The sequence below is a fragment of the Prionailurus bengalensis genome, chromosome B3, assembly GCF_016509475.1.
Source record: "Prionailurus bengalensis isolate Pbe53 chromosome B3, Fcat_Pben_1.1_paternal_pri, whole genome shotgun sequence".
In the NCBI taxonomy this organism is placed as follows: domain Eukaryota; kingdom Metazoa; phylum Chordata; class Mammalia; order Carnivora; family Felidae; genus Prionailurus; species Prionailurus bengalensis.
In genome coordinates this window covers 54,766,925-54,794,762 of record NC_057355.1, presented here as the reverse complement: position 1 = coordinate 54,794,762, position 27,838 = coordinate 54,766,925, and the positions used below count along the sequence as shown (strand labels likewise).

Genomic DNA, 27,838 nt, shown 5'->3' with positions numbered 1-27,838 from the left:
TGCCTTCTCTTCCCCTCTCCTAGGGGTGGGATTCACTGTGGGGTGGCATGGCCCGTCTGGGGTACTTGCACACTGCCAGACTTGTGGTGCTTGGGATCTGGCGTATTAGCTGGGGTGGATTAGCAAGGTGCACGGGGGGCAGGAGGGGCAGGCTCAGCTCGCTTTTCCTTTGGAGATCTGTTTCGGGAGGGGCCTTGCGGCACCGGGAGGGAGTCAGACCTGCTGGAGGGATGGATCCGCAGAAGCACAGCGTTGGATGTTTGCGCGGTGCAAGCAAGTTCCGTGTCGGGAACTGGTTCCTTTTGGGATTTTGGCTGGGGGATGGGCGAGGGAGATGCCACGTCAAGCGCCTTTGTTCCCTGCCAAGCTGACCTCTGTCGTCCGGGGCTCAACAACTCTCCCTCCCGTTGTCCTCCAGCCTTCCCGTTCTCCGAGCAGAGCTGTTAGCTTATAACCTTCCAGATGTCAAGTCCCGCTTGCTGTCAGAACACACTCCGTCCGGTCCTTCCGCTTTTGCCAGCCAGACTCCAGGGCTCTGCTTGGCCGGCGGGCCGCCCCTCCGCTCCGGCTCCCTCACACCAGTCCGTGTAGAGCACACCGCCTCACTGCCCTTCCTACCCTCTTCCGTGGGCCTCTCGTCTGCACTTGGCTCCAGAGACTCCGTTCTGCTAGCCTTCTGGCGGTTTTCTGGGTTATTTAGGCAGGTGTAGGTGGAATCTAAGTGATCAGCAGGACGCGCGGCAAGCCCAGCGTCCTCCTACACCGCCATCTTCCCAGGATCTTCCAAAACAAGTCTTAATGAATTTAAGAACACTGAAATCATATCAAGAAACTTTTATGACCACAGTGGTATGAAACTAGAAATCAATTACAAGAAGAAAATTGGAATTTCACAAATATGTGGAGATTAAACAACATGCCACTGAACAACTAATGGATCAAACAAGAAATCAAAAGAGAAATAAAAAGAGTATCTTGACACAAAGAAAATGAAAAATACCAAAATGTAAGGGCTATTTCAAAAGCAGTTCTAAGAGGGAAGTTCATAATGATAAATGCCTAGGTTAAGCAATAAGAAAGATCTCAATTAAACAACCCAATTTTATACCTCAGGCAACTAGAAAAAGAATAATAAACTAAGCCCAAAGTTAATAGAAGGAAGGAAATAATAAAGATCAGAACAGAAATAAGTGAAATAAAGATTATAAGATAATAGAAAAGAATAGTGAAACTAAGAACTGTTTTTTAAAAAGATAAAATAGACAAACCTTTAGAACTCATCAAGAAAAAAAAAGAGGACTCAAATAAAATCAGAAATAAAAGAGACATTACAACTGAAACCACAGAAAAACAAAGGATCATAAGAGACTATTGCGAACAATTATATGCCAATAAACTGAATGAATAACCTAGAAGAAGTGGATACATTCTCGGAAACTTATAATCTACCAAAACTGAATCAGGAAGAAACAGATAGCCTGAACAGACCTATGACAAATAAGAAGACTGGAGTGGTAATAAAAAAATCTACCAATAATGGAAAGTGCAGGACCAGATGGCAGGATGACTGAATTCTACTAAACATTCAGTGATATATTAATATCAATCCTTTAAAACTTTCAAAAAATAGAAACAGAGGTAATACTTCCAAACTCATCTTATGAGGCCAGTGTCACCCGACACCAAAGTCAGACAAAGACACCAAAAGTAAGGAAAACTATAAACCAATATCTCTGATGAACATAGATGCAAAACTCCTCAATAAAATTCTAACAAATCAAATTCAACAATGCATCAAAAAAATTATATACCATTACCAAATAATATTTATCCCTGGGATACAAGGTTGGCTTAACATATGCAAATCAATCAATGTGATACACCACATCAGCAGAATGAAAGATAAAAACCACATGATCTTCTCAACAGATGCAGAAAAAGCATTTCCCAAAGTTTAATAACATTCATTCATGATAAAAACTCTCAGTAGAATAGATATAGAAGACAATGTCCTCAACACAATAAAGGCTGTTTATGAAAAACCCATAGCTAACATTAGAATCAATGGGGCAACACCGAAAACTTTTTCTCTGATATCGGTCACAGGCAATGTTGCCACTTCTATTCAACACAGTGGTAGGAATACTAGCAAGAGTAATCATATGAGAAAAAGAAATAAAAGGCATCAAAAATGTAACAGAAGACGTAAGATTCTTTTTGCAAGTGATGTGGATTTTATATGTAGAAAACCCTACGGATGCAATTAAAAAATTCCTATTAGAACTAATAAAGAAGTTCAGTAAAGATGCAGCAAAATAAACATAAACAACCAGTTACATTTTTTTCACACCAACAATAATCTACTTGAAAAGGAAATGAAGAAAACAGTCCTACTTATGACTGCACTGGAAAGAATAAAATACTTAGGATTAAATTTAACCAAGACTGTGAAAGATCTGTTCACTAAAAACTATAAAAGGATGATACAGAAATTGAAGAAGATGCAAATAACTGGAGAGATATTTTCATGGATTCAAAGAACTAATATTGTCAAAATGTCCATACTAAAGAAGCAATATGCATAGTCAATGTGATTCCTATCCAAATTCCAATGGCATTTTTCACAGAATAAGAAAAAAACAGTCTTAAAAATTTGTATGGAACCACAAAATATCCCCAATAGCCAAAGCAATCTTGACAAAAATGAGCAAAGTTGGAGGCATCACACTTCAGAATAGGCAACCCAGATACAAACCTAATCATATACTGCTCATACATACACAATTAACTAAGTTTTTACAAGCATGCCAAATACGCAGTGGGGAAGAGATAGCTTCCTTAATAAATGGTGTTGGAAAAACTAGATATACACATGGAAAAGAAAGAAAGTGGACCCCTTTCTTATTCCCGGGAAAACAATTTCTAATAAAATGACAGATGAAACAAAAATCTTAGTCAAAAACTGTATGAAGGACATAAAAGTCATAAAACTGAATAAAACTGGTAGGTAATCTTTTGAAAAAAAAAGTTCAACTTCATCAGTATTTAAAGAAATGAAAACACCACTAATATGCCCCTTTTTAATTGAAAAAGAATGATAATGTGCAATGTGGACTCATATGTAGTCTCATGTGCTAATGATGGGCCATATCAGTTGTCATACTACTCCAAGTACACGACACTTGGGTTTGAATGAAGTTGGCAGAAACCTGTTTCTTGGTCTTTTTAACTTCCCAAGCTCTTTCTCTCTGGGCTGGAGGGGAGAAGTACTCTAATACTTTCCTCTTAAGGAATTCTTTTGATTCTTCAATATTCCTTCATCACCATCTTTTATAGTCTGGAGGCAGTAGGCTAATGGCCTGCAAGAAGGTCTTTAGGATATTATCTGTTGATGTCATCAGTCTTTATGACCTCACAAGAAATGAAGACAGAAACAGCCTCATTTTAACATTCCATTACCCGGTTTAAGTGGATTTCTGTTACAACCGAAAGAGCTTTGACTAAGATGCTTGGATTAACTCCTCAGTTTCTCCAGGGTAGTTTACTCTGATTGGGTACTATAAATAAAAAACTGCTATGTATTAAAATTATCAGTCATGTTACCCATACTCACTCATTTCACAAACGTCTACTGAATTTCAACTACATGTTCAAGGCCTGGGATACAAAGATGAAGACAACAAGGCTCATTGTCTGTGTGGGGGAGGAGAGGACAAGTCTGTGACATGTTCTCATATAATTGCAATGCAGTATGATAGAGCTACAGTGAAAGAAAACATGAAAGTGTCACAAGAACACAGGAATTCTTGCAGTTGCAGGTTAATTGAGAATTGCAAAAGAATTGGGAAAAAATAATTTTGTTTTTCACCTTCTGAATTACTCAGTCACACTATACCAGATTGGCCTTGTGTTCACTTTACCATTCAAAGGATAAGGAAACTAGTATAAAGAAACTATGGTATAAAGATGCCTTTTAAATTGTTCTGCTATGAGTAATAATAGTTTAAGTTTTGGATCTAAGATTTAAAAAAATAAGACAATACTATGTATTGAAGTGTTAATATTTTCCTTAAATCTTTCTTAGTTTCTTTTCTTTCTGTATTTTATGCATCCTGTGTGGTGTTTTTTATTTATTGGAACACTTGTTTCTTGGGACAATATTTTACGTGTATTATTTTATAAATACTTTTTTTCAAACCATCGCTCCTATTTTCTTTGAAAAATATCACAGCTATCTGTGAACGTTCCACAAATGGCAGAGAATTTTGAGAGCTTGATCCTCCTTTAAAATGACCTTAAAAGGATATAAACCCTCTCTGCAGGCATATGCTCCAAGACAATTTCATTCAGAGTTTGGGAGGCTTATCATGCAGGCCAGGTCTTCTTCTCTCCCAGGGGATAGGTGATCTGACCCACTTGACCAGTAGTTTAAAGTACATACATGTGAACTTAACCTGCATTCCCAAAGGAGACTAGTGTGGTAGTTAAGCACATAGGCCTTAGAGTCAGATGGACACAGATTTAAATGCCAGCTCTGCCATTTGTAGACTAAGTGACCCTAGACATGTTAATTTTGTTAAGCTTCTGTTACTTCAAATATAATTGGATAATAATTACTTTACAGACATATTAACTGGTTAAAATTGAGATAATATATGCAAGTCACAGTACCTAGCATGTTGTAAGGGTTATATAAATGTTGGTAAATGTTGTTATTAAGATTATTTCTTAAGGAGTATAAATTCAAACTCACTTTACTTCATACTTATAAAAGTTTTGTTGAGAGAAAATATTGAAAATATTGAGGTGTGACTGAGTTTTGTTTATTTCTGCATTGGAGAATGGAGGCATTTTCCAATTAAGGTAGACCGCAAAAAGCTAGGTATTGAAATGGAATTTTCCACCATCTATAGATCCATTTTACCAGATTGTGCATTGAATTTTTTTAATGTTTATTTATTTATTTTTAGAGAGAAAGAGAGACAGCATGTGTGCACATGAGTGGGGGAGGAGCAGAGAGAGAGGGAGAGAGAGAGAACCCCAAGCATTGCAGAGCCCGACACAGGGCTTGATCCCATGAACCAAGAGATCATGACCTAAGTCGAAATCAAGATTCAGATGCTCAACTGACTGAGACACCCATGTGTCCCAGATTTTGCATTGTCTTTGGTCTTTGTTTCCTTGGTCAACACAGTACAATGTTATAGACTCAACTCCGGCTGTATTCACTACGTCAACACAGTTGTTTTTTTTGTTTTTTTTTTTACATTATATTAAACACAGAGCTTGTTTAGGGAAAGTGCAGTAATCGACTGGGGTGTTCAGAATAAATATTCACCTTTTTATCCTTCCAAGGCACATGGTAACTTCTTACCTCTTTATATGTATTTTTTAAATGTTTTTATTTATTTTTGAGACAGAGAGAGACAGAGCATGAGCAGGGGAGGAGCAGAGAGAGGGAGACACAGAATCTGAAGCAGGCTCCAGGCTCTGAGCTGTCAGCACAGAGCCCAGCGCGGGGCTCGAACTCACGGACTGTGAGATCATGACCTGAGATCATGAGCTGAAGTCGGAGGCTTAACCGACTGAGCCCCCCAGGCGTCCCGCTTCTTCCCTCTTTAAATTTTCAGTTAAACTTTGGTTTGCGAGCATAATTTGTTCTGGAAATGTGCTTGTAATCCAAAGCACTTGTATATCAAAGTGAATTTCCCCATAAGAAATAATAGAAACTCAGTTGATTTGTTCCACGAAGCAAAAATATTCATATAAAAATGATTACAATACTGTAATATAATACAAAATAATAAAGAAAATACAAAATATAAAGAAAAATTAACAAATTAACCAGCACTTAACTTTGAAAACCTTCATGGCTGGTGTGAGGGAGACAAGAGAGAGGAGGGTTATTGTGTAGGATGACTTGCACTATCACTGACACAATCCCTGCTATCTATTGGCTCAATGGAATCTTTTTCTTTTCATACACATTTAACAAGGAACCAACAACACTTGCTTATGCCTCCTTTTGAGGATTCCATGGAAATGTGACATTGCATTGTCCTTAGAGTCATGGCTCATACTGCTATAGCCTTATTCCGGTGGTGCTCTTCTGCAAAATTTTCACTGTTTCCCGACATTTTACACACTTACATGTGTGTAAAAGTGAGGGATTCCTCTACCTATTTCTCCTCCTCCTCTGCAGCAAGAAAGAGACAACCATTGGCTCAGTTGTGGTCATGTGGCATTTGGCTTCACGAGCTACTCGTATTGCAAGACACTGCTCGTGTATCAAGTCGAAATTTATTAGAGATGTTTGGTCGTCTTGTGGAACACTCACAGAACAAGTTACTCGCAATCCAAGGTTTTACTGTATAAGCATGGCCATGCTCCTGGGAATGAAGTAATGAAGTCTGAGTCAAAATGATGTGTTTGTTTGTTTGTTTGTTTTTGTTTTTGAGAGAAAGATTTAAGAGCCAATTTACAGTTCATTGAGTTCTCTTCTCCCTACTTCAGTGATTATGGTGAATGAGATAAAGTCTTCCTCGGCCTGGATGTTTGAGTTACTATACTAATGGAGACTCTAGCCTATGTGTAATGGATACACAATGTGAGTGAAAAATAAACCTTTGTCAGCATAAGCCACTTAAAATTTTACTGATGTTACTGCATTGTAATATAGCCTATACAAATTGATACAGGGATTCACAGGAAAAAAAAATATGACTTAGTCTTAGTATAAGCAACATATACACTTTGTGTGCACAAATGGTTTGTTTTTATTTTATGGATACTGCCCAATTACATAAATAATGTTGTCATTTCCTTTCCTGGCAGATAGTAAACTTAGAGCCAATCTTATTTGTGAGTCAAGTCTAGCAAAAGTAAAGGATCTCTTAGTAGGATTTTATATTCTAATCTCATCTCAGACTTTTCTTTTTCTATCTCGTGTTTCTTAAACCTTCTTTTTCTTATCTGTTTATTTAGCATGTTATTTTATGCTTTTGTACTGATGTAAAGCTACCTAAATGCTTATAGGAAAAAGATGACCATATATATATAATTAAATATATATATAAGTATAACGCCTGTTTTAGTACAAAGGGTTTAAACATGTGATATGCAAGATGAACCTACCTGAGTGCTTCACCTTTATCTTTCATTTATGCCTTTCTTGAAATGGCCTAAAGGCTCAGACTCCACTGTTAGCCTGGTGTCTCTACTGGGGAGCACTGATTGCCCTTCAGAAGGACACAGGAATAGGATTCAGGAATCTAAATTCTAGTTTTATTTTGCCACAAACTATATATGTAATCTCCAGCAACCCACTTTCCACTTGAGTCTGTTTCCTCATTTGTAAAATTGAGGTCTTTAAAAAATTTTTAATTTATGTTCAAATTATGCTCTTTAATTTAAATTACATGACAAAAGGCATGAGGGGATAGATTAATCTACCTCTCTTAAATGGGAAAAAAAAACACAATGTGGTTTCTTGAGACTAAACTCGCTATTTTCCATTTATTCATGCATTCCTTCAAGAAATATTTCTTGTAGGGCTATGTGAAAGATATTACAAGGTTATAGAGAAGCAAAGGATCCAATTCCTGGCTTCAGCAGTCAATTATAATCAGGCTGATACAACATAGGCAGGGAATACTTGTGAAAAAGTCAACATCTATTACAAAGTTAATATGAGATAAAGAGGCAAATAGACTGTATCAGAAATAAAACTTTTAAGGATGAGACAGAGACTGTTTGTGGGATCAGGTTGCCAGAGAAGGCGCTCTTAAAAACGGATCAGATTTGCAGGACTTCAGATGTGGAAAAAAGAATGCAGGCCAATGGAGTGCGCACAGGGGTGAGGCTGGGTAACGAGGCATTTAGGCAGGACCTTGAGAAGACCACCCTAGTTGCAGCAAAGGGTTACCTTGGGGTATGTTCAAAGAATATGAAAAAGAAAAAGAGCAAAGGAGATTAAGATGGAGTGGTTGTCCTAGTGTAAACAGATTTTTACTATGTGTCTGTCAGGAAATAATGTATTCAACACAAATCTTTGAGGATGATTGAAATAATTGGTGGGTAATTATGAGTTCATTTAAATACTATAGTTGCTTAACAAATAATGTGAGTGATGTGGTTTTACCCTTTAAGTCATAAAGTTGCTAATGAGCCTAATTATTTCAAATTATCATAAATTTCATTTCCCCACTGTTTGTAGAGGAGAAAGGTAACATGATAGCCTATCGGAAGTTGAAAGCAATTACATCTCTTTTATTTATTTTCATCCAATAATTTAAAAATGTTTGCCAAGGGCTTCAAACTTTTTCGTAGCTGAGTATAGTCCTTTGTAATAGAAACAAGAACGAACCAACCCTACTGCTATGAAAATGATGGAGAAAAGAGATGCCAAGGCATGCAGAATTACCTGTTAGTATAGCGGAATAAAGTGGAGTACTGTTAATGAAAAAATTCAAAATCTTGTAATAACGAAATCAGAGTGTAAAGAATTCACATTTTGGTGACGTCAGTGTTATGTACGATTTATATGAAATACATATGTTTCTTTCAAAATGTGAGTGGAGGAGTCAAATGTAGTGGGGAGAAAACTTTTGCAAGAGCTCATTCTGTTTTCCTCTTAGTGTAAATGTTAAATGGAGGGTGCTGTGGTTCACCCATATCATTTCCTCTTTGTTTGGAGCCATTGTGTTCTAATGGGAAAAATGCTAGCAGAGTCTTAGTGACGCAGCGTCAGTTCCCCACCCTTTCCCCCAAATCTTTCCATCAGAACATTTACTATAAGTAAGACTTCTGTACTGAACAAAGAAAGTAGCATTTTATTCCATTATTAAAAAAAAAATAAATTATAGGCTCTCAAACCTCTTCTATGGGTGGGTTCTCAATATTCACCACTAACAATATGCCTTAAAATAAGTCCATATTCCAAGATCAAATTTGCAAAATTTGGTTCTGTTTTTAATTAAACCAAACTCTTTCTAAGTGAGTGGGAAATTAATAGTTAAAATGAATGATTAGAATAAGAATTGTCTCTTCTAAGGCTGGTAATCCCAAATTCTTTGATCTAGCTACCATTAAGCTCCTACCCTGACTGCTGGGACTAACTGAATCCAAACTTAATCAAATCAATCATACCAAGTAAAGGAACACCACCAACAGTTTCATTTGTAAGACCACAGGACACTAATATAATTTATGGAAGGTTTGAATTAGTACCTTGGGAAGACCTGTTCTTTTTAATGACACTTCCTCAGGGAGAAAGACTGACTGCTACTACAACATGCTCTAAGAATCAATTTTACTTTTGGGGCGCCTGGGTGGCGCAGTCGGTTAAGCGTCCGACTTCAGCCAGGTCACGATCTCGCGGTCCGTGAGTTCGAGCCCCGCATCGGGCTCTGGGCTGATGGCTCAGAGCCTGGAGCCTGTTTCCGATTCTGTGTCTCCCTCTCTCTCTGCCCCTCCCCCGTTCATGCTCTGTCTCTCTCTGTCCCAAAAATAAATAAACGTTGAAAAAAAAATTAAAAAAAAAAAGAATCAATTTTACTTTTAAAATAATTTGTACCACTATATTACAGTGGAAAGTGCATGGGAAAGAACAAAATGGCAAACACAGCAGTGTTCTTCAAACGTCAAAGGACATAAGAAATACCTGGGAATCTTTTTAAAATGCAGCTTTTGACTTTATTTGTCAGGCCTAATATCACAGTTTTGGTGACAATACTAGCCTGTGGAACTGTCTTTTGAGTAATAAGGGGATAACTAACACAGACCTGCAGTGGTGCCTCTCTGACAGTAAGCCTGTGTCCTCAGCTGTAAAGTGGGCCATGAACACCACTGTCACAGGGTCACTGGAGGGTTAAGTGAAACTGCAAAGTGCCAGGCAAGATAGGAGCATGGAATGAAGAGCAGAGAGCATGGTACATAACGCTGGTACTTGGTACATAGGCTTTGCTATCTTCTCACTCCCACAATGCTTTGTATGTGTCCTTTAGCTTGTGGGCTCTCAAAAATGAACTGCTAATGAGAAGATGGACTCATTTTCTATATTTAGTTTTCAAGACTTCACATTTGAAAGAATAGGTTTCCAAATATTAATTTGCTTTAAATGATTACCCATACAAACCCTACCTCCATAAACTTTACCTTAAAAAAAAAAAAAAAAGCCTGCCAAGTAAGACTAGATGAACAGCTCTTTCAAAATCATTGGATAAAAGTTTTAAATCACCAGAGGTTGGGGCGCCTGGGTGGCTCAATCAGTTGAGCTTCTGACTCTTGATTTCCGCTCAGGTCATGATGCTGGGGTCTTGGGATCAAGCCCTGCATTGGGCTCTGCATTGAGTGTAGAGCCTGATTGGGATTCTCTCTCTCTCTCTCTCTCTCTCTCTCTCTCTCTGCCCCTCCCTGCACTCTCTCTCTTTCTCTCTCTGTCTGAAATAAATAAAATGAAAAAAAATCACCAGATGGTGGCATCATTATGGGTTATTATTTGAGAACTGTCTTGTATAATATGAAGTTATTCTCAGAGGGGTATGTTTAGAATATAAACCAGATGTATTTTTCAAAACTTTATTGAAAAGAAGTATAAATAAGTAGAAATTTAATATGAGGATGACCTAAGGATTTTCCAGAAACTTGAAGCATAAGTATGATAGAAAAAGCATGCATGTGTGAGTATGAGTAAGAAAGAGAGAGGGGAAGAAAGAATAAAAAATGTGGAGGAGAAAAGTGAAGACAGAAATGGAAGGAGGATGAACAGGATAAGGAACAGTTTCAGAATTCCAAACAGTACAAAAATTTCTAAATCTCTGTAAATATTTGGTCTCACCAACAAATAGCATAATTTAAATTTACCTGTAAACTAAGAAAGTTAAAAACAGGACAAGATTGTCTTTTAGGTCTAAAGGGAACAAATCAAGCACTAAGATAAGCACTTTTTGAAAAGAAAAAAGTCCCCCTTTAAACTTAAAATGTGACATGTTCTGGGTATAGCAAAATAATCCAGAAATTTTCTATTTTTCATCCCTTCTCTTGCTTTTCAAGGGGTAAAAAGAACAACACTTCTGATGCTTTTGATTTTGCTTCTTGGTTTTACATTTGATTATATTAGAAATAAAGTATACTTATTACCACAATTATGTCAACATCCTAAGTGGAATAAAATGAAATGGAAGGCACGAAAAAGGCAGTCAAAGCAAGGGAGGAGTATGTTAAAAATAATTTCATTACCACTTATGAATTAATCTTTAATTACCCCCTTAGTTGTACTAAGAACTAGAATTATTTCCTTTAATTTTATTTATTGAAGGGAAAAATAATAAAATGATTGTTATCTTTTAAAAAATCCTATCTTAGAATACTTTTAAATATGGTAAAACTTCATTCATTTGGAGTCCCTTAATTCAAAATTTGTTACCATTCATATTGAATGTGGATTGAAATTTATCTTTTTACCTTGCAGAAATTTCCAAGATAGTGCAAATTAATAAGATAAATCAGTTATCATGGGACATTTAAAAATATTTAAGAGAAAAAGCAGTTTTCAAATATCTTTTAGTACTTTTCTATTCACATTTGCAGATAAGCTGATAAACACCATATTTTTGTTATTGATTCAACTAAGCCAGGTAACAGTTTGATTTATTACAAATATATCACTTGGCATTTCTTTTAAAATACACTATAATTTTGGGTTTTCACTAATTCAACACCTTTATAAATTCATGATACAATGTTTCTGACTTCCAAGTTACGTAGGCTAGGAAATCAAAATTATAATTATGCGTAGCCAAAAATTCTATTACAAAGAAATTAGTCTTGTTTTATTGTTCTTCTGGCACTATCAAATGAATGATACGGTTTTCCTTTTTTCTCCCCCAATTAACCTATTTTTCTTGGCATTTGGTGAAAGTTTAGTTTTTAATATATTCTTTTCATTGTGTAATCTGTATGCTGATCCGAACAACTCTAGTCCAACATTTCTATATTAGCATATTTTTTCTAAGAAGGAAATATAGGATATAGAAGCAATTTTCTTTTAGGTAAAATAATGAGAGGTGCTAAGTATTGATTTGTTTTAAAAATGCCAACATTATTTTATTTTATTTTATTTTTAAAGCTATGATTTACTGTGCGTTTATTATTCGCCAGACACTGTGCTGAGCACTTTATAGTCATTTTACATTATCTCATTTAATCAATTAAGCTACAAATAAGGTCAGTCCTACTTTAAAGATGGGAAAACTGAGTCTCTTAAAGGTTTAATACCTTGCTCAAAGTCCTATTGTTAGTCAGTGGTGGAAATTGGATTCAAGTCAGGTTTATTTGTTCCTCGAGTTCCACCATGTTATCTTCCTTGAAGAAAGGATTATATCCACTGCTTCAGGAGCCATGTATTGGAGTAAATCAAGCAAAAAGAACTAGTTAAAGTGGGATGCGAAGATGACTTCAGCACTTGAGATGACATAAGATACCTAGGAGACAAAATAGGGGCTCCTTGGTCATAATCAGTATGGCGTGAATGCCATATACTTCCTAGGACTGACAGAGAAGTAGGTTCTGAGAATGCTGATAAAGGTAATAGACTCGCCTTGCTTAACCACTAATGTGTGGGTGTATAATATGAGAGAATATTATACCTTCTGCAGTCTGGGATGCTAATGTTGAATGATCATTGGAGGAAACTAGGTCAAGTTTTGTGATAAAATAGAATATTGATTTAAGTCATGTTTTGCATAGCTTCAGTGCCTCTTTTGCATTTCAGTATGTGAACTCAATTTATTTAACCAGTTCACTCTTCACAGATTCCAGGCATTTAGTATCTATATATTTTGTTCTCCAACAAGTTTTTGCTGTAACTAATTGTTTTTCTTGGAACTTCACCATCTGTGGAACCCCCAGTTAGATTCTTAAGTTTGGTATCACATCAGGCATGGTACATTGCATTGGAGAAAACCTAAGCCTACATATCTCATTTTTAGCATTCAAGGTCTTCTATGGTGTTCCTGGTCTTCCTGGTTAATAAGATACGAGCCAAGATCTGTTGTTGAACCTATTCCAGGTACTGTTCGTGCTTCCACACAGATCTATACCTGGACTGATGCTAAAATTGTTTGCTTCCATGCATCTAGACAGACTGCTAAAATTAATATAACTGAAAAATAGATAAGAATCAAGCTATTATCTCCATACTTCTCCCACTTGAGTCAGCCATTAAGTTACAGCTTTATCAGTCTTCATTGGTCGAGTGTTTGCTCCCTGTTGGCTATAAATCATTCATAGATTTTAAAGCCTATGGTAGGACAATTTGTAACTGTTTTCTTAATTGGATGTACTTAATTTTCAAAAGCCATTAACAAAGCCATTAACAAAGCCATTAACAAAGTTTAACATTAACAGCCTTTGAAAAAATTCCAGAGTGGGTATGTTGGAGATGGCCAGTAATGCTGTCCTGTGACGAAATTAGTGTCATCTCACCCTTTACCTCTTGGTGAGATATTAGTGTAATTAATGTGGTAACTTAGTTAAGTCTGTAGTAAATTATTTATTTATTTATTTATTTATTTATTTATTTATACTACTACTTAACTTTATTTTTAAATTTACATCCAAATTAGTTAGCATATAGTGCAACAATGATTTCAGGAGTAGATTCCTTAGTGCCCCTTACCCATTTAGCCCATACCCCCTCCTACAACCCCTCCTGTAATCCTCAGTTTGTTCTCCATATTTATGAGTTTCTTATGTTTTGTGCCCCTCCCTGTTTTTATATTATTTTTGTTTCCCTTCCCTTATGTTCATCTGTTTTGTCTCTTAAAGTCCTCATATGAGTGAAGTCATATGATTTTTGCCTTTGTCTGACTGACTAATTTCACTTAGCATAATACCCTCCAGTTCCATCCACATAGTTGCAAATGGCAAGATTTCATTCTTTTTGATTGCTGAGTAATACTCCATTGTATATATATACCACATCTTCTTTATCCATTCATCCATCGATGGGCATTTGGGCTCTTTCCATACTTTGGCTATTGTTGATAGTGCTGCTATAAACATGGGGGTGCATGTGTCCCTTCGAAACAGCACACCTGTATCCCTTGGGTAAATACTTAGTAGTGCAATGGCTGGGTCGGTTGTAGGGTAGTTCTATTTTTAGTTTTTTGAGGAACCTCCATACTGTTTTCCAGAGTGGCTACACCAGTTTGCATTCCCATAAAAATGCCAACGTTATTATTAAGAATCTTCTTCCTCAGTACCTTAACCTAAATTTTGACAACTTTAAAACCCATTTATGGCTGAAATCAAACCATAAAACTGTTTTAGGCTTTTACAATAACATAACTCAAGTTTTGATTGCATGGGGCCTACAATAGTTTGAGTGTCAGAGACATTCTTAATTGGAAAAAAGAGGGAGGATGACCCTTAACATTTTCATCAAAATACAGACTTAATACTGCCTGCCATGAGAAAAGCTTTCCTTTTGCACCAGAGTTCCTTAAAAAGAGATTCTGTTTCTACTTCCACATTTTTGTGGTAATTGATTTATAAGATGCTTACCGGTTCTCATTTCAAGGGAGTAAGAGGTCCAGTTCCCTCTGATCCAGACTGAGTTTTGGGTTAGAGCATTCCTCGTAGCTAAAATTTCTAACTGCCTGATTTTCCCATCCACTACTCTCCCAGGTTTCTTTGGTTCCACAAAATGGAAACACTATTTATCCTGTTGCCAATGTCAGATATCTGGAATTGAACGTTGACAGCTCCTTGTCTTTCACATAATCTATCATTGAGCTTTGTCTCCAACATTTATTTGCTCACTTCCTTCACTCTCTTCTCCACCATCCTAGTCTAAATTATATCATCACCTCCAACCTGGAGTACAGCCATAGCCTCCTCCTAACTGGCCTCCTTACTTCAACTTTTGACATTCTCCAAATCATCTTCCATGTTTTCAGAATGATCACAGGACTCATTGATTATAACCCATTATATTTAGAATTGAACCCAAAATTCCTGTTGTTGGTATCAAAAGCCCATATACATTGGTTGGTCTCATATCACCCAACTTTCCCTTTGTTCACTGTGCTCCAGTTATACTGTCACCTTTCAATTTCTAGTATACACCAAGCTCATTTTCACCTCAGAACTCTTGTTTTCCCTGTTACCTTTGCCAGGAATGGGCTGCCACTTCTGATTTCATCTTATCCATCAGATCTCAGCTTAAATGTTACCTTGTCAGAAAAGCCTTTTGTGCCCAGATTTCAACAAGCCCTTTCTTCCCTTTTCATTTGTGTTATTTGCCACCATAGTAACCTATTTATTTCTTCCTCTAATATCATCAGAATTCTTTTTATGTACTTATTATCTGTCCCTTCCTCCATAATTTGAGTTTCATGAAGTCAGGGACTTTGCTTATCTTATTGAACAGTGTATCTCTATTATATTTGCATACTATGTAAATACATGGTAAGTGATGATTTGAATTAGCTGAGTTAACAGAATAAATAGGATCAAGAATTTTATTGTATCATTAAAAACTCAATACGGAAAATTTCAAAGGAAATATCTGATTATTGCTTACACGATTCTTGGGTCCCTCATGAAGACTGAAGATATAAGAAGGAAGAGAGACAAAGAGAGAGAGAAAATTTTTAAGGAGTATTTCTTCTCTATTAGTCCTTTCCCTACCAAGAAAACAAGTGGGGAGCAGGTATACCTGCCTTCACCCTAAATCAAGTGAGAGGGTCTAGAGTTTGAAGACTATTGAGGACTACTGAGGATATTGGGAATAGTGGTTTTCATATTAGAAAAGAAGACTAGAAAAAACAATTACTTGGCTTAGTATATGAAGATGATAATTCATAAGAAGAAACAGTTTTGGAAGAAGCTGTGGTGGTAGAAATGATAACTTTTGGAAGTGATTAGATGAATAAGGATTGGACTAAGTATGATTAAGTTAATATTAAATACCATTGAGGGAAAAATTTGAGAAATATTTAAAGATGGCAAGAATGTTTAGCTTGAAGAGAAGCCTAAGGAGAAATATTAACCTCTTCTCTTAAGTATGAGTTATCTTGTTAGCCACCAGATTTATAAGAATCTGTAATTTAATGGATACCTGGCTTTTCATGGATGCATCTTTATATTAAAAATGTTTAACTCCACAACTTTCTTCTCCTTCTTTGCTATCATAACTATCTTTATTCTGCTTCCTTCTGCTACTTCTGAAAAGTTCATGTGGCACTAAAAAGCCATGGTTTTAAAGCTAATGAATTAAAAAAAAACAATTTTGTTAGCAACCCAGTAACATTTATTAAAGATTTAAAAACATTTTTTGTTGCTAGTTTTCCCCCTTATTTTCCTGTTTTGCTATGTAGACAGAGAATATGGAACCAAAGAATGACGACTTAAAGCAAAGAATGTAATAACACTAATTGCACAGGGTCCTTGTTGTCTTTCATGATATTCTCCTAGGGGTGAAGAAAAATTCTCTCCCTACCCATTATAAAGCTTTACAGCTTTTCAACTGTTAGAATGGCACTAGGCTGTCAAAATTAGGCACTAATATATAGCACTGAATCAAGGAGACTGATTATTTGCTAAAGTTAAGCATTAATTTAAGTGGAGTCAAGCCAATTAAGAGTGAATTATATAACTTCATTATATAGAAATTTCCAAATTAAAAAAAAAAGAACTCATAATAACTCTAGATATCTTTCTCTAGGTCTAAAGTTGCATAGTAATTTGGAAAATTAATAATACATTTTTGAGAACTTTAGCTTTAGATTAGCATTTCAGAGAACTTTTTATAAATATAGAATTAAATAAAACATACATTTTTATAGACTTAGAGACACAAAGAGTCAAGTTACATTTGTAAACTGAGATATTTATACAGCTGAGTCAGAAGCACACCACAATTTTGAACATATGACTCAGACTTTGTATCCTTATGTACAATTAGTTTTAAAATGTTAGGGCATTATGCCAACAGTAACCACAAAGTTTACAAAGCTGAGGATTTATAGGGACCCCAGGCTTGCTCAATTACTTCTGAGATTTTACTCCTGAGTTTAAGCCACTATCTTTGACCAGGTCCATCAGATTTGGAGCAGACACACCTACACTCCAGCTTCCTATTGCACTTAGAATAAACCCAAACCCCTACTACCATGACCTTCAAACTTCTTCATGATCTGGTCCCTGCCTACTTTTTGTTTCATTTATCTATCACTATTTTCCCCATTGCTTATACCTGAAGCCATTCCTGTTCAAGGAAGCTTAAAATTTATCTCTTTAGACAGGCCTTTCCTACTTAAAATAGAGGAGCCTCTACCCATTTACCCCCATCTCCTTGAATATCTTCGTTGCATCCTAATGTCCACCTCCCATTTACTCACACGACAGATATACATGTTTATGTTTGTTCCCTCACTGGAATGCATACTCTGTAAGGTCAGAGATCACTTCCAGAATATTCACCATTGTATCTCAACATCTGGCACCAAGTAGCTATTTGATAAATATTTGTTTAGTGAGTGGGTCAAGGAAGTAAGTAATGTGGGTTGTACACAGCAGGATCCAAAGTTGGGCCTAAATTAATGGAATGGAAAAAAAAATTATGGAATGGGACTGACAGGAGAAAAGATGAAGGTTTATCCACAGTGTGATGATAGCTGTAGAGGAATGCAGTGGAAACAAATCTTGGACCATAATCTCAAATATGTAAGAAATAACATATAAATTTATGTTTATAAATCAACCTTGCATTAACTTTGAGAATGTTATCCCCCCCCCCAAGTAAATAATAGAGGTAAAAAACTTAACCTCTATTGTTCCTGGGTTCCCCTCTTCTGCCTCAAGATGGTGTTGGATTCGAGGACAAAGCAAGGGATTCTGATTTTCAAGTCATTTGTCTACTCTAGTTACTTCTGGGTGTTCACTGACTCTGTTCACACAGTTCCTTCAAGTATGGGCTTCCTGCTGCTTCCAGATTTCTTTTTGAAACATGGGAAATCTTTATGAGGGGTACTTATGGCTCCATCTATTTAGACACATGAGGCAGTCCTTGCTCTCCTTACTCTCTGGAGCTCTGCTGCTTCTGCCGTGTGCTATGGTGTTTCTAGATATACAGGAGCTTGGTCCCCAAATAGACTTTTATTTCCCCAGTCTAAGGACTCTAACTTTCCCAGATTGCTTCCCAAAGGCACTCTGATGCTTCCCTTCCTTTCAAGGCACTCAGAAGAACCCTGTGAAGTGGATTCAGACTTTATCCAAGTCAGGAAGTGTATATGACTTTTTTCTCCCACATCTTTCCTTTCCATTTACAAAGTTTGGCTATCTTCTGACAATACGGAGAATAGAAAAATAGGATAAATGAACATAATTTAATATTACATAAGCTTATGCTAGTAGGAGTTAAACAAATTTGGAGTTAAAACAAAATAGAGCAGGGAGAGTGGTTCTGTTCATGTCACTCTTCTTAACATACTATAGTGGTTTCCTATTGCTTTTAGGATGAAGATCAAACTCCCTGACATAGCCCAACAGGACCATGGCTACCTCTGCAGCTTCTTCATACACCACAGTCCTTCTCATTCTCTGTAATAAAATCACATTGGTGTTTGTAGCTTTTCCTTACAGTACTTGTCCATGATAGTCATTTCCTTTAATAAGATGAGAAACCCAAGGCATAACTATAATGAATGCCATTTTACCTGTCAGATTAGTAATATACTATACTATACTATACTATATTAATATACTATATTGATAATATACTATACTGAACAAGAATCATACTTCTGTACTGCTAGTGGAATTATAAAATTAGTACAACTTCTGTGGAGGGTTAAGTTGGCAATATCTATCTAAATTTTATATATATGGACAAATTCTGGATATTGATGCTACAAATATATTTGCACAGTAAAAAAATGACACATTTATAACTTTATTCATTGTAGCTTTTTTTTTGTAATAGAAAATGACTGGAAAAAAATTAAATGTTTATCAATAGAAGGCTAGACAAATACATTGTGATATACCCATTAATGAAGTACTATGTAGCTGTAAAACAAAATGAGGAAATTTACTAAATACTAATGGGAAGACTTTCTATTTTTATTAAGTAAAAAATGCAACATGCAGCATATTGTCTATGGCATGCTACTTTTGTATAAAAGGGGGAAAAGTAAAAAATATATATGCGTATATATATATATTCACACATATGTATTCAACTTGCCTGTATATGCATAGAAACCTCTGACAAGATACACAAGAAACCAATAACAATGATTGTCTATACTTTTTGATAAAGAATGGGAGCTAAGAGGATGTGGAACAGGATAGGACATAAAAAGGTAAAATAATGAAAATATTTAATGATTGATGTTCCCTTCTATTGATTACATTATACATACTTATGAATGTGACATGGGTTTAAAATTATTGAAATGCAAAATTCATTAAACAAAAGCAATTTTCTATCATTTACCTCTTTGTGAAATAGGGATATAACAGAGGTTGCTTAAGCAAAACTAGATGGTGAGTAATCATACTTAAACAGCTGTTAATGTTTTCATGATATTTGTTGAAATAGATCCTCTGTATTCTTTTTATATATTCTATCCCCATATCAAACTAGGCAAGTATCAGGCACTGTTTCTTAAAAGACTTAAATACAGTTCCCTTGTTGAGATTAAGCCACTCATTAATACTACCGGGATTATATTTTCAAATCACAGAGTACAATAACATCTAATGAAGGTAAAGTGAAGAGATCACAATTTTATACTTTGTTTCCAATTTTACAGCTAACTCTATCTAGCAGATTTTAAGGAGGCCCTAGCACTCTTTATCAACAAACTGTCCATCTCTTTTATTTAAATCTTGAGCATTGAATTAGCAAATTTTGACTTCTAATCTGTTGATTTCTTAGTTTAAAATCTGTAGGGTCAGTGTGGAACAGATGGATTTAGTAGCTTCTGAAAATCCTTACATGTGAACTGACTGTTAACAATTTTCACTTTAGAAGGAATATCCAAGTTCCAGGAGTTCTGACACTGCTCTTTATTGTTGCCCATGGTGGGATGGTTCAGAACACAGCAACATCATACTTTCTTTCCTTCTCTTCTTCCTCCATTTGGAGAAATACATGATAGAATTTTTATCTAGCTTTTTCAACAGATGCAATTAGAGAAGGTTCCATGCTCCTCTGCTCTAATAAACTTACAAATTTCAATATCTGATGCCTAAAGAGTAACTTGGTACATTTAACCTATTCCATGCTCTGGATTTTGTTGCCCAAAAGCAAGGAAATCACATACACTATAATCTGAAAGGACTTAATTTTCTTTTCCTATTTGGTCTACATGCACCACCTGGTGGTAAAGTAGTGCATTTCAAGTGGTGTGTGTGTGTGTGTGTGTGTGTGTGTGTGTGTGCGTGTGTGCTGGGAGTATGAACATGGGAAAGAGAATTTCAATATACATTCCTAAATATTGATTTAGATTAACAATGCAATCATTTTGCAGCAAATAACTAATAAAATACTGGGCCACTACTATATTTGTAGGCCAGAACAGGAAATAAAGGGGAGGAAAACTCATGCTGAAAAGTAAAATAGCTTTCTCTTAACTTACATTAACTATAGCTCTTATAATTCATACCTAGAGTAACACTTATTTATTGTGCTAATGTTCTTACTGAGGCAAAAGTCAAACATTGATAACCATTGTAAAACCATTTTATTTATTTTTAATTTTTAAGAATTACAATTGTTGAAAGTATGCATCTTCTTCCTTATATTAGTAGTTAGTATAAGTCCAAGTCATAGAATTTTAAAACTACAGGGCACCACAGACTAATGCACTATTTTTACAAATGCAGTAATGTAGTAGCTGAGACTCAGAAATGCCAAGTGACTTGCCCAAGGTCATACTGGTAATTAGTGGCTCAGCTCAAATAAGAAACTAGATGTTCTAAGTTTCAGTCTAGGAATATAAAACATAAAAAAATACTCATATACAATGGTCAAATACCTCTGCATGAAAAGATATACCCTTGACTCAGCTACACAGTGCTTCAGAGCACTAAGATGTGAGTTAATAAACACATATTAGTTTTATTTTAAAATTCTGAGTACAAAGAAGTAATAGGAGAAATGCATGTATCATAAAGCTATGGAAAAGATTTTCTAACTAGCAAAAATCCCTTTTATATATATGTTCAAAGGAATATTTTTCAACTTATATACAACTGCTACGTTGTAAAGATGGTGTAAAAAATTCCTTTTCCCCTTTTAACTGTTTCAGAATCGTAGATCTGTTTCTACAGAGTAGGTACCCACTGGTAGATTTAGTCATAAACTATGTTCATAGCTCCCTCTCATGACCATTGAATGAATACTATATAAGCCTCTTTTATTCTTGCTGTTGTATTCAACTAACAGCTCACTGGTTAAGTTTTAATTGCTTCCAATGAGGTCAGCAAAGGTATTTATCGAAAAGCCCTGAATAAAAAGGCTCCACACACACACACACAAGCATACACGCTCTCACACAGAGAGAAAATCCTTTTGCCTGTTGATTTATGGAAACAATTATGATTCTTCTGGAGAATTTCTCAGCTAAGAAATAGTTTGTAGCTACAGTAGAGAGGCTCAAGTTGCACAAGGCAGACAACAGACATGGAATTCTTGTGCATCCAGCTGTTATCAACAGAACAAGTAAGTTACTGCTATTTGTTTTTAAAAATAATGCAGAGTGGATTTCTAGTAGTTTACTTCTTTCTCTTGTTTTAGTGCTGAGGGGAAAAGTAAAGTTACCAGATTTTTGAGCCTTGTAATTATGTATAGTAATTATGCTGTAGAACTTTACATAAAGTTCTACAGACAATACTGGCATTTAACTTGAGAAATGTGGGTAGTTCAAGAGAAAATAATTGATTAACCACAAACATAAAAGCATACTATAAACAAATCTAGGGAAAGCGTTTATACTTTGTTAGTAGTAATTTTAGGACTTAATTTAAATCAATAGCTCTAATTGCAGGATGTTTCTTACCAAACAGCAATCAGAATAAATGGTATAATCATATTCTGATTTGTCTCTAGTAATGTATAACTTTTCTAAATCTACATATAGAGAGATAAAGATGTTGACATCCTCTGTGAAAGTTGTTTTAAATGTGCCTTCACAGTACCAACTACACTGCATGTTATAATACTATTTACCCACTAACATTTGTACATACAATGTTTCATCTTCCCCTGCCTCCCCTCCCTATTCCTAATGTCTCATGGCAAACAGAAGTCCAGTAGTAAACAGTGTGGCAGCAACTGAACTTAGTGCAACCTGTTTTTATAAGGAAATACCAACTGAGAGTTATTTAAGGAGGAATCCTGTATTGTTATCAGGAACTAAAAGGATAAGGATAACAATTTGGAAAAAAACAACTACTCTTTCTTAAATCAATCTACAATTCACAGATAGGAAGAGGTCAATGACCTAGGAGCAACAATCAACTCAAGATTTAATTTTCATTATGTTATTCATGAACACCCGGAGCACTACACTATAATGCGCAAATGGATACTGACATGGATCCTGCCAACTTTGCTCTACAGATCATGCTTTCACATTATCTGTCTAGTGGGCACTATATCTTTAGCTTGCAATGACATGACTCCAGAGCAAATGGCTACAAATGTGAACTGTTCCAGCCCTGAGCGACATACAAGAAGTTATGATTACATGGAAGGAGGGGATATAAGAGTGAGAAGACTCTTCTGTCGAACACAGTGGTATCTGAGGATTGATAAACGAGGCAAAGTCAAAGGGACCCAAGAGATGAAGAACAACTACAGTAAGTAATGTCTTTTATTTATAGCACTGCTTATGAACCTTAATCTGTGAAAGAACCATTTTTCAAGTGACATGCTTTCTTACTTTTCTTTTTCGATTTTTTGAAAAAAAACCCTATCATCTTCTAATTTCTCTAAATTGGGATCGTTGAACTATGTTTCCAATAACATCTTCTGGGAACAGGTCAAATCTACTAATATTATGGTTGGAGCTGATAACCCAAGCCAATTTGAAAATATAATCCCTATGTCCTACGGTCAAAATGCTTGTAAGTTACGCAAAATATAAATGATATTATTCACACTGAGATGGAAATCACCGTCCTCAAGCAAAACTCATTAGGAACTCTAAAAGAGTCCTCAGTAAATGCTCAACAAAAACTTATTAGTGTGAGGAACAGAAAATTCATTTTAAAAAAACAATTAGATTTTCTTTGAAAAAATATTTCTGTGGTGTAAAATACATAATCTGTGCTCAAAAATGCTTTCAGGGATTTGTGCAATTGTATACAGTTATAAAACAGAAGGGAATCTGTCCATCTGTTCATGTCAGAATGAGTTTGTATTAGGTTGTTTGTTTAATTACCTAAGCAAGAAAATAGGTTCCTCCTAACATTTTCTTTAAATCTTCCATGCCATAATTTTGTGTTACCTTAAGAGAAATGTAAATGTGAAGGAAGAAATAAAAGTGAGTTGCAAGAGATGTTAAGTCCATGATTTTCTGTTAGTGTACCTTACATTTTCTCCAAGAATTAGTTATTTTTGTCCTATTGAAATATCAGGGTTGGATTTGTCATTTAGAAGTTATGATGAACAAACAATTTCAATAGTATTAAATTTAATAAGGTAGAATATTGGATATAAATAGTAAGAATTTAAAGTCCCTGAATGAAAATAAATGGTTTGTATTACTAGCACTTGAACAATGTTATTATATTATCATCTTATAATATTATGCATATTAAAGTCAATTGAAAAAGAATGCCGGGGGATGATGGTGTAAACATTTGCTTAAGCACTTGCAGTGCATTTTGCTTAAGGCTTGCAGTGAGTACTTGAAACTTTTGTTGCTTGTTTAATGAATGGTTTTTAGGGATTTTTTAAAAAGTTTATTTATTTTAGAAAGAGAGCAAGAGCGAGCAGGGGAGGGGTAGAGATAGAGGGAGAGAGAGAGAATCCAAGCAGGCTCCTTACTACCAGCACAGAGCCTAATGCAGGAACCATGAGATCATGACCTAAGCTGAAATCAAGAGTTGGACGCAACCGATTGAGCCACCCAGGTGCCTTGGTTTTTAGGCTTCTTAACTAATGAGCCAATAAGTGGGAAATTGGGGAATTATATTTCCAATATGAAAATGAGAGGATCTTCTTTTTAAACATAATTGATATAGAACACTAAGGCCTTTTTAATGGATTATTAATAGTTATAGTTTAATTATTACTGGTATTAGTAAAATTATCATGTTAGTCTTGGAAGATTGTTCTGATTATACTAAACTTTAGCTAAAGAAATGACTATTTGGAGAAAATTTCTGTGGATAGCCACTTCTATATGAGCAACAGAATTTGGATTATAATCAATTTATTTAAAAGTTATGAGATTTATCATGAATAATGGAACCTGGTAGAAGAAACAAGAGGACAGAGCCCACGTGGAAATTATGATGCATAGGTCTATTCCCTATCTGTGAGTAATTTTGGAAAAATTTTTAATTCTTTCCAATTTTCAGTTTTTTCATCTCTAAGATATGGGGTATATACAGATGATCTCTAATACACTCACTAGTTCTTACAGTCTATTCTATTCTAAACCATAACATAAGTATGAACAGATCTAAGTACTCATTATGTAATTATTATATACTTTGAGTGAGATAAGTGAATATTATCTCCATTATAAGATGAGCCATCGGAACTAATTTGAAATTGTACCAATATGGTTATCAAATCTAAACACTGTGTAGAACTCTTGTACATGGCCACTAATTCCTTTTGAATGCTTTTGTCAAATAATGAAAAAGTGAAAAATTAGAAGTAAAATCCAGTGAAAATGAATAGTATACGTAATTATTTGGGATGAAAAATATCTACAACTGGGATGCATTCATATATGTGTTTTATTTTGTGTTAAAGTTTCTTAAAAACCACTAAACTCCGGCATTTGTAGGCATACACAAAATGCCAAAGTTATTTTATATCTGAAACACAATTCAGCATTAACCTTGAGTAACCATAAGGCCAATTTGGCACACCATTTCTCCTCTATTCTAATTCTACAGTGAAAATGAAAGAGAGAGAGAGAGAGAGAGAGAGAGAGAGAAACTCTTTCTGTATCATAAATAGAATGCCACAATACTAATGTTCATAAAGACATGGTATATATTATATAGTCTTCACATCTATAAGCTTTTCATAGGCTGTATATATAAACATACTTTCTTGATAGGGTGAATTCTCCTCGAAAGGGAAGCTTTCAATGGGATCCTTTAAGTAAACCCTAACACTGTTGTCAGGTTGTGTTGCTATCCTCTTGAAGAAGGGGTCAGTCAGGCTTCACCATAGTTAAAAAGAAGTTAATCCACAATTGTCAACAGGAAATCCTAAGATACAAAAGTAATTACTTCATTGAAAAATATGGAGAATAACTTATTAGAAGAGAATTCTGATATTTATTTCCTGTTATTTAAGGGGCAGCCTTACTAATTTTAAGTCCCCTACATAAAACATGCAAATTGACACATGTGAAGTTGAAGCTACTGTATCCAGGTACAAAGGAAGTGCTCAATAAAATTTGTTTAAGAAGTCAAAGAAGAACAAAAAACTTGAAATTATAAATATGAAAACTATTAACATTCCTCAATCATTAACTGAATGAATGAACAAACGAACAAGAGATATTTCCTTCCTATTTACAATGAGAGTAAAAGGTGATTGGATTGTCTACTGGAGTAAAATGCAGCAGAGTTCAGAAAGTGTGATACATTAGAATAGCACTTTGAATTTCATTTTCAGTGTTCTGATCCCATAAATTTGTTAGCTGGTTGTTAAACGCCTTCTGTGGAGGTCTTTTAAAATGGTATAGATTTAAATGTCTTAGATGATAAAATTTTGCATGAAAAGTTAGATGTCAGCTGTGTGAAACATAATTGTTCTTTGAGTTACTATGAGGTCCCCACTCTTTTCTTGTGGCTTTGCTTTGGATGAAGAGGAAAATTACCTGATGATATTAATAGGTTTTGAAGGACTGCTTACTTCACTAGCAGAAGGATAACTCCTTCATAAAAATGTGATATTGCTAAGAAAATGGACTGGGGTGAGTAGAAGAGGTAAAAAAAAATATGGGTATATAATTTTGTTTCCAAAAGATTGGGTTGGGTAGGTAGATGGAAGGCCTAGAGGAAGACAAGGGGAGTGGTATGGAGCCGGATATGACAGCTCATGTCTCATTTTTTAGGAAATTTTAAAAATTACTGAAACTATCCTGGGTTGTGAGGATCTCACTTCAGTCTTAATTTATAGTGTTGTCTTGTGAAGTATTTTAAATTTAGATTAGAAGGACTAAATTGCAGGAAAAGCACACCAAGCAACCCAATAAAAATAAGCCTTGTATTAGTAGACAGATAAGTAAGACCCAACTATATAAATGTAGGAATTCATGAGAGGCCAGGAGATGCTGGACCACATTTCTGACACTGAGGAGACAGGAGTTGTCACTGGAGAACTGGTCCTCAGATTGCATACTAGTCTCACCCAGGAGGCAAGAAAAGTCTGTCTTCTCTGATGATTCCACATTTAGTCTTGCAGTATGTTTCTAAGCAATGCAACTGGAACCTAACCTGAACTAATAATAATGGTAATAAAAGCATAAAATGCCCAGTAATAACATCTTAAAAGGATTTGTAATGGATAGTCAACACTTCTGCTGTCGTTAGAGCTCTCCTCTTGGAGACAAGGTGAAAGGGTAAATTTAGATAATTTTTGGACCAGGCACTCCATCAACAGACAGAGTCAATCAGTCCACACCTGACAGAAATAACACTGCTGTTTAAGCTGGGACTCGAGGTGCCAAGTGAGAGATGGCAGCAGTGCACCGGGCAACTGTCAACCGCCCTGCAAGGCAGATGTGGAACAAAGAACTCAGTCCCTCAAGATAATTTTCTTGCTTTTGGTATTCAGTTACTCTTATCAACAATGGTCAATATCACCCATTCCTTTTAAGAAGAAATCCTTAATTGTGCTAAACCACTGATTCAAGAAAAAGTATGCTTCACTTAGTAGAATTAAGCATTGTAAGTTCCATAGCAAGCAAAGAGTTAGCCATTCTGAAACCTAGCCAATGATTTGGCAACATTCTCTTTTGGATTGTTAGACTGTGACGGGATATGGCCTAACAATTGGCAAAAAGCAAATAAACACAGTGTTGTGGGATTTGACTTTGGCCACAGAATCTTCAGCAATCCAGTTGTCAACAATTCTTTGGATAAGATCCTACTCAGCACAAATCTCTGCTAATAGCTAGCAAATATACATACCACCTCTAAATATGGAGACAGTAAACTTGCTTATGCTCCAAACAGCTCTTAGCCTTTATGTAAAAGAACAATAATTCACATTATCAAAACAAAATAAGAAAACCAGGGCAACCACCTTAAAAAAATAGACAATGAAGAACATATCTATGGATTTGACCCACAATCTGAGAATTACTGACAAAATGGTACCCTGTAGAACTGGTGGCCTGCATTCCCTTGAGTAAGTTAAGTTGTCAAGGCCTTAAATTAGGGGAAGATGGATAAACTGCTGGGGAGCAGATTTGGAAATATTAGCTACCCTTTGAGAATTCTAATAATAAAGATTATTTTTCATTGTATAGTTTTCCTCTTTTTTTTGAGGGGGACTGGCTAATACAAGTGTCTGGCACTTGCAAAATTCAAATAATTAATTGCCACAGGTGTATCTCTTATT

General features: G+C 35.5%; 2 protein-coding genes across 5 annotated transcripts in view; one reads left to right on the top strand and one right to left on the bottom strand.

Annotated features, from left to right (window-relative positions):
• The window catches only part of FAM227B (family with sequence similarity 227 member B), a 202,409-nt gene that overhangs the window by 46,930 nt on the left and 127,641 nt on the right, over positions 1 to 27,838 (bottom strand). The gene's annotated exons all lie outside the window — the stretch shown is intronic.
• The window catches only part of FGF7 (fibroblast growth factor 7), a 58,227-nt gene continuing 51,816 nt past the window's right edge, over positions 21,428 to 27,838 (top strand). Inside the window, exons 1-2 of one of the 2 annotated variants that reach the window (XM_043555459.1) lie at positions 21,428 to 21,736; positions 22,499 to 22,875. In XM_043555459.1, coding sequence (XP_043411394.1) covers positions 22,590 to 22,875 — 286 coding nt within the window. In that variant the 5' untranslated portion in view covers positions 21,428 to 21,736; positions 22,499 to 22,589. The remainder of the gene's footprint in view (positions 21,737 to 22,498; positions 22,876 to 27,838) is intronic. The other variant, XM_043555460.1, reaches the window with a different exon arrangement.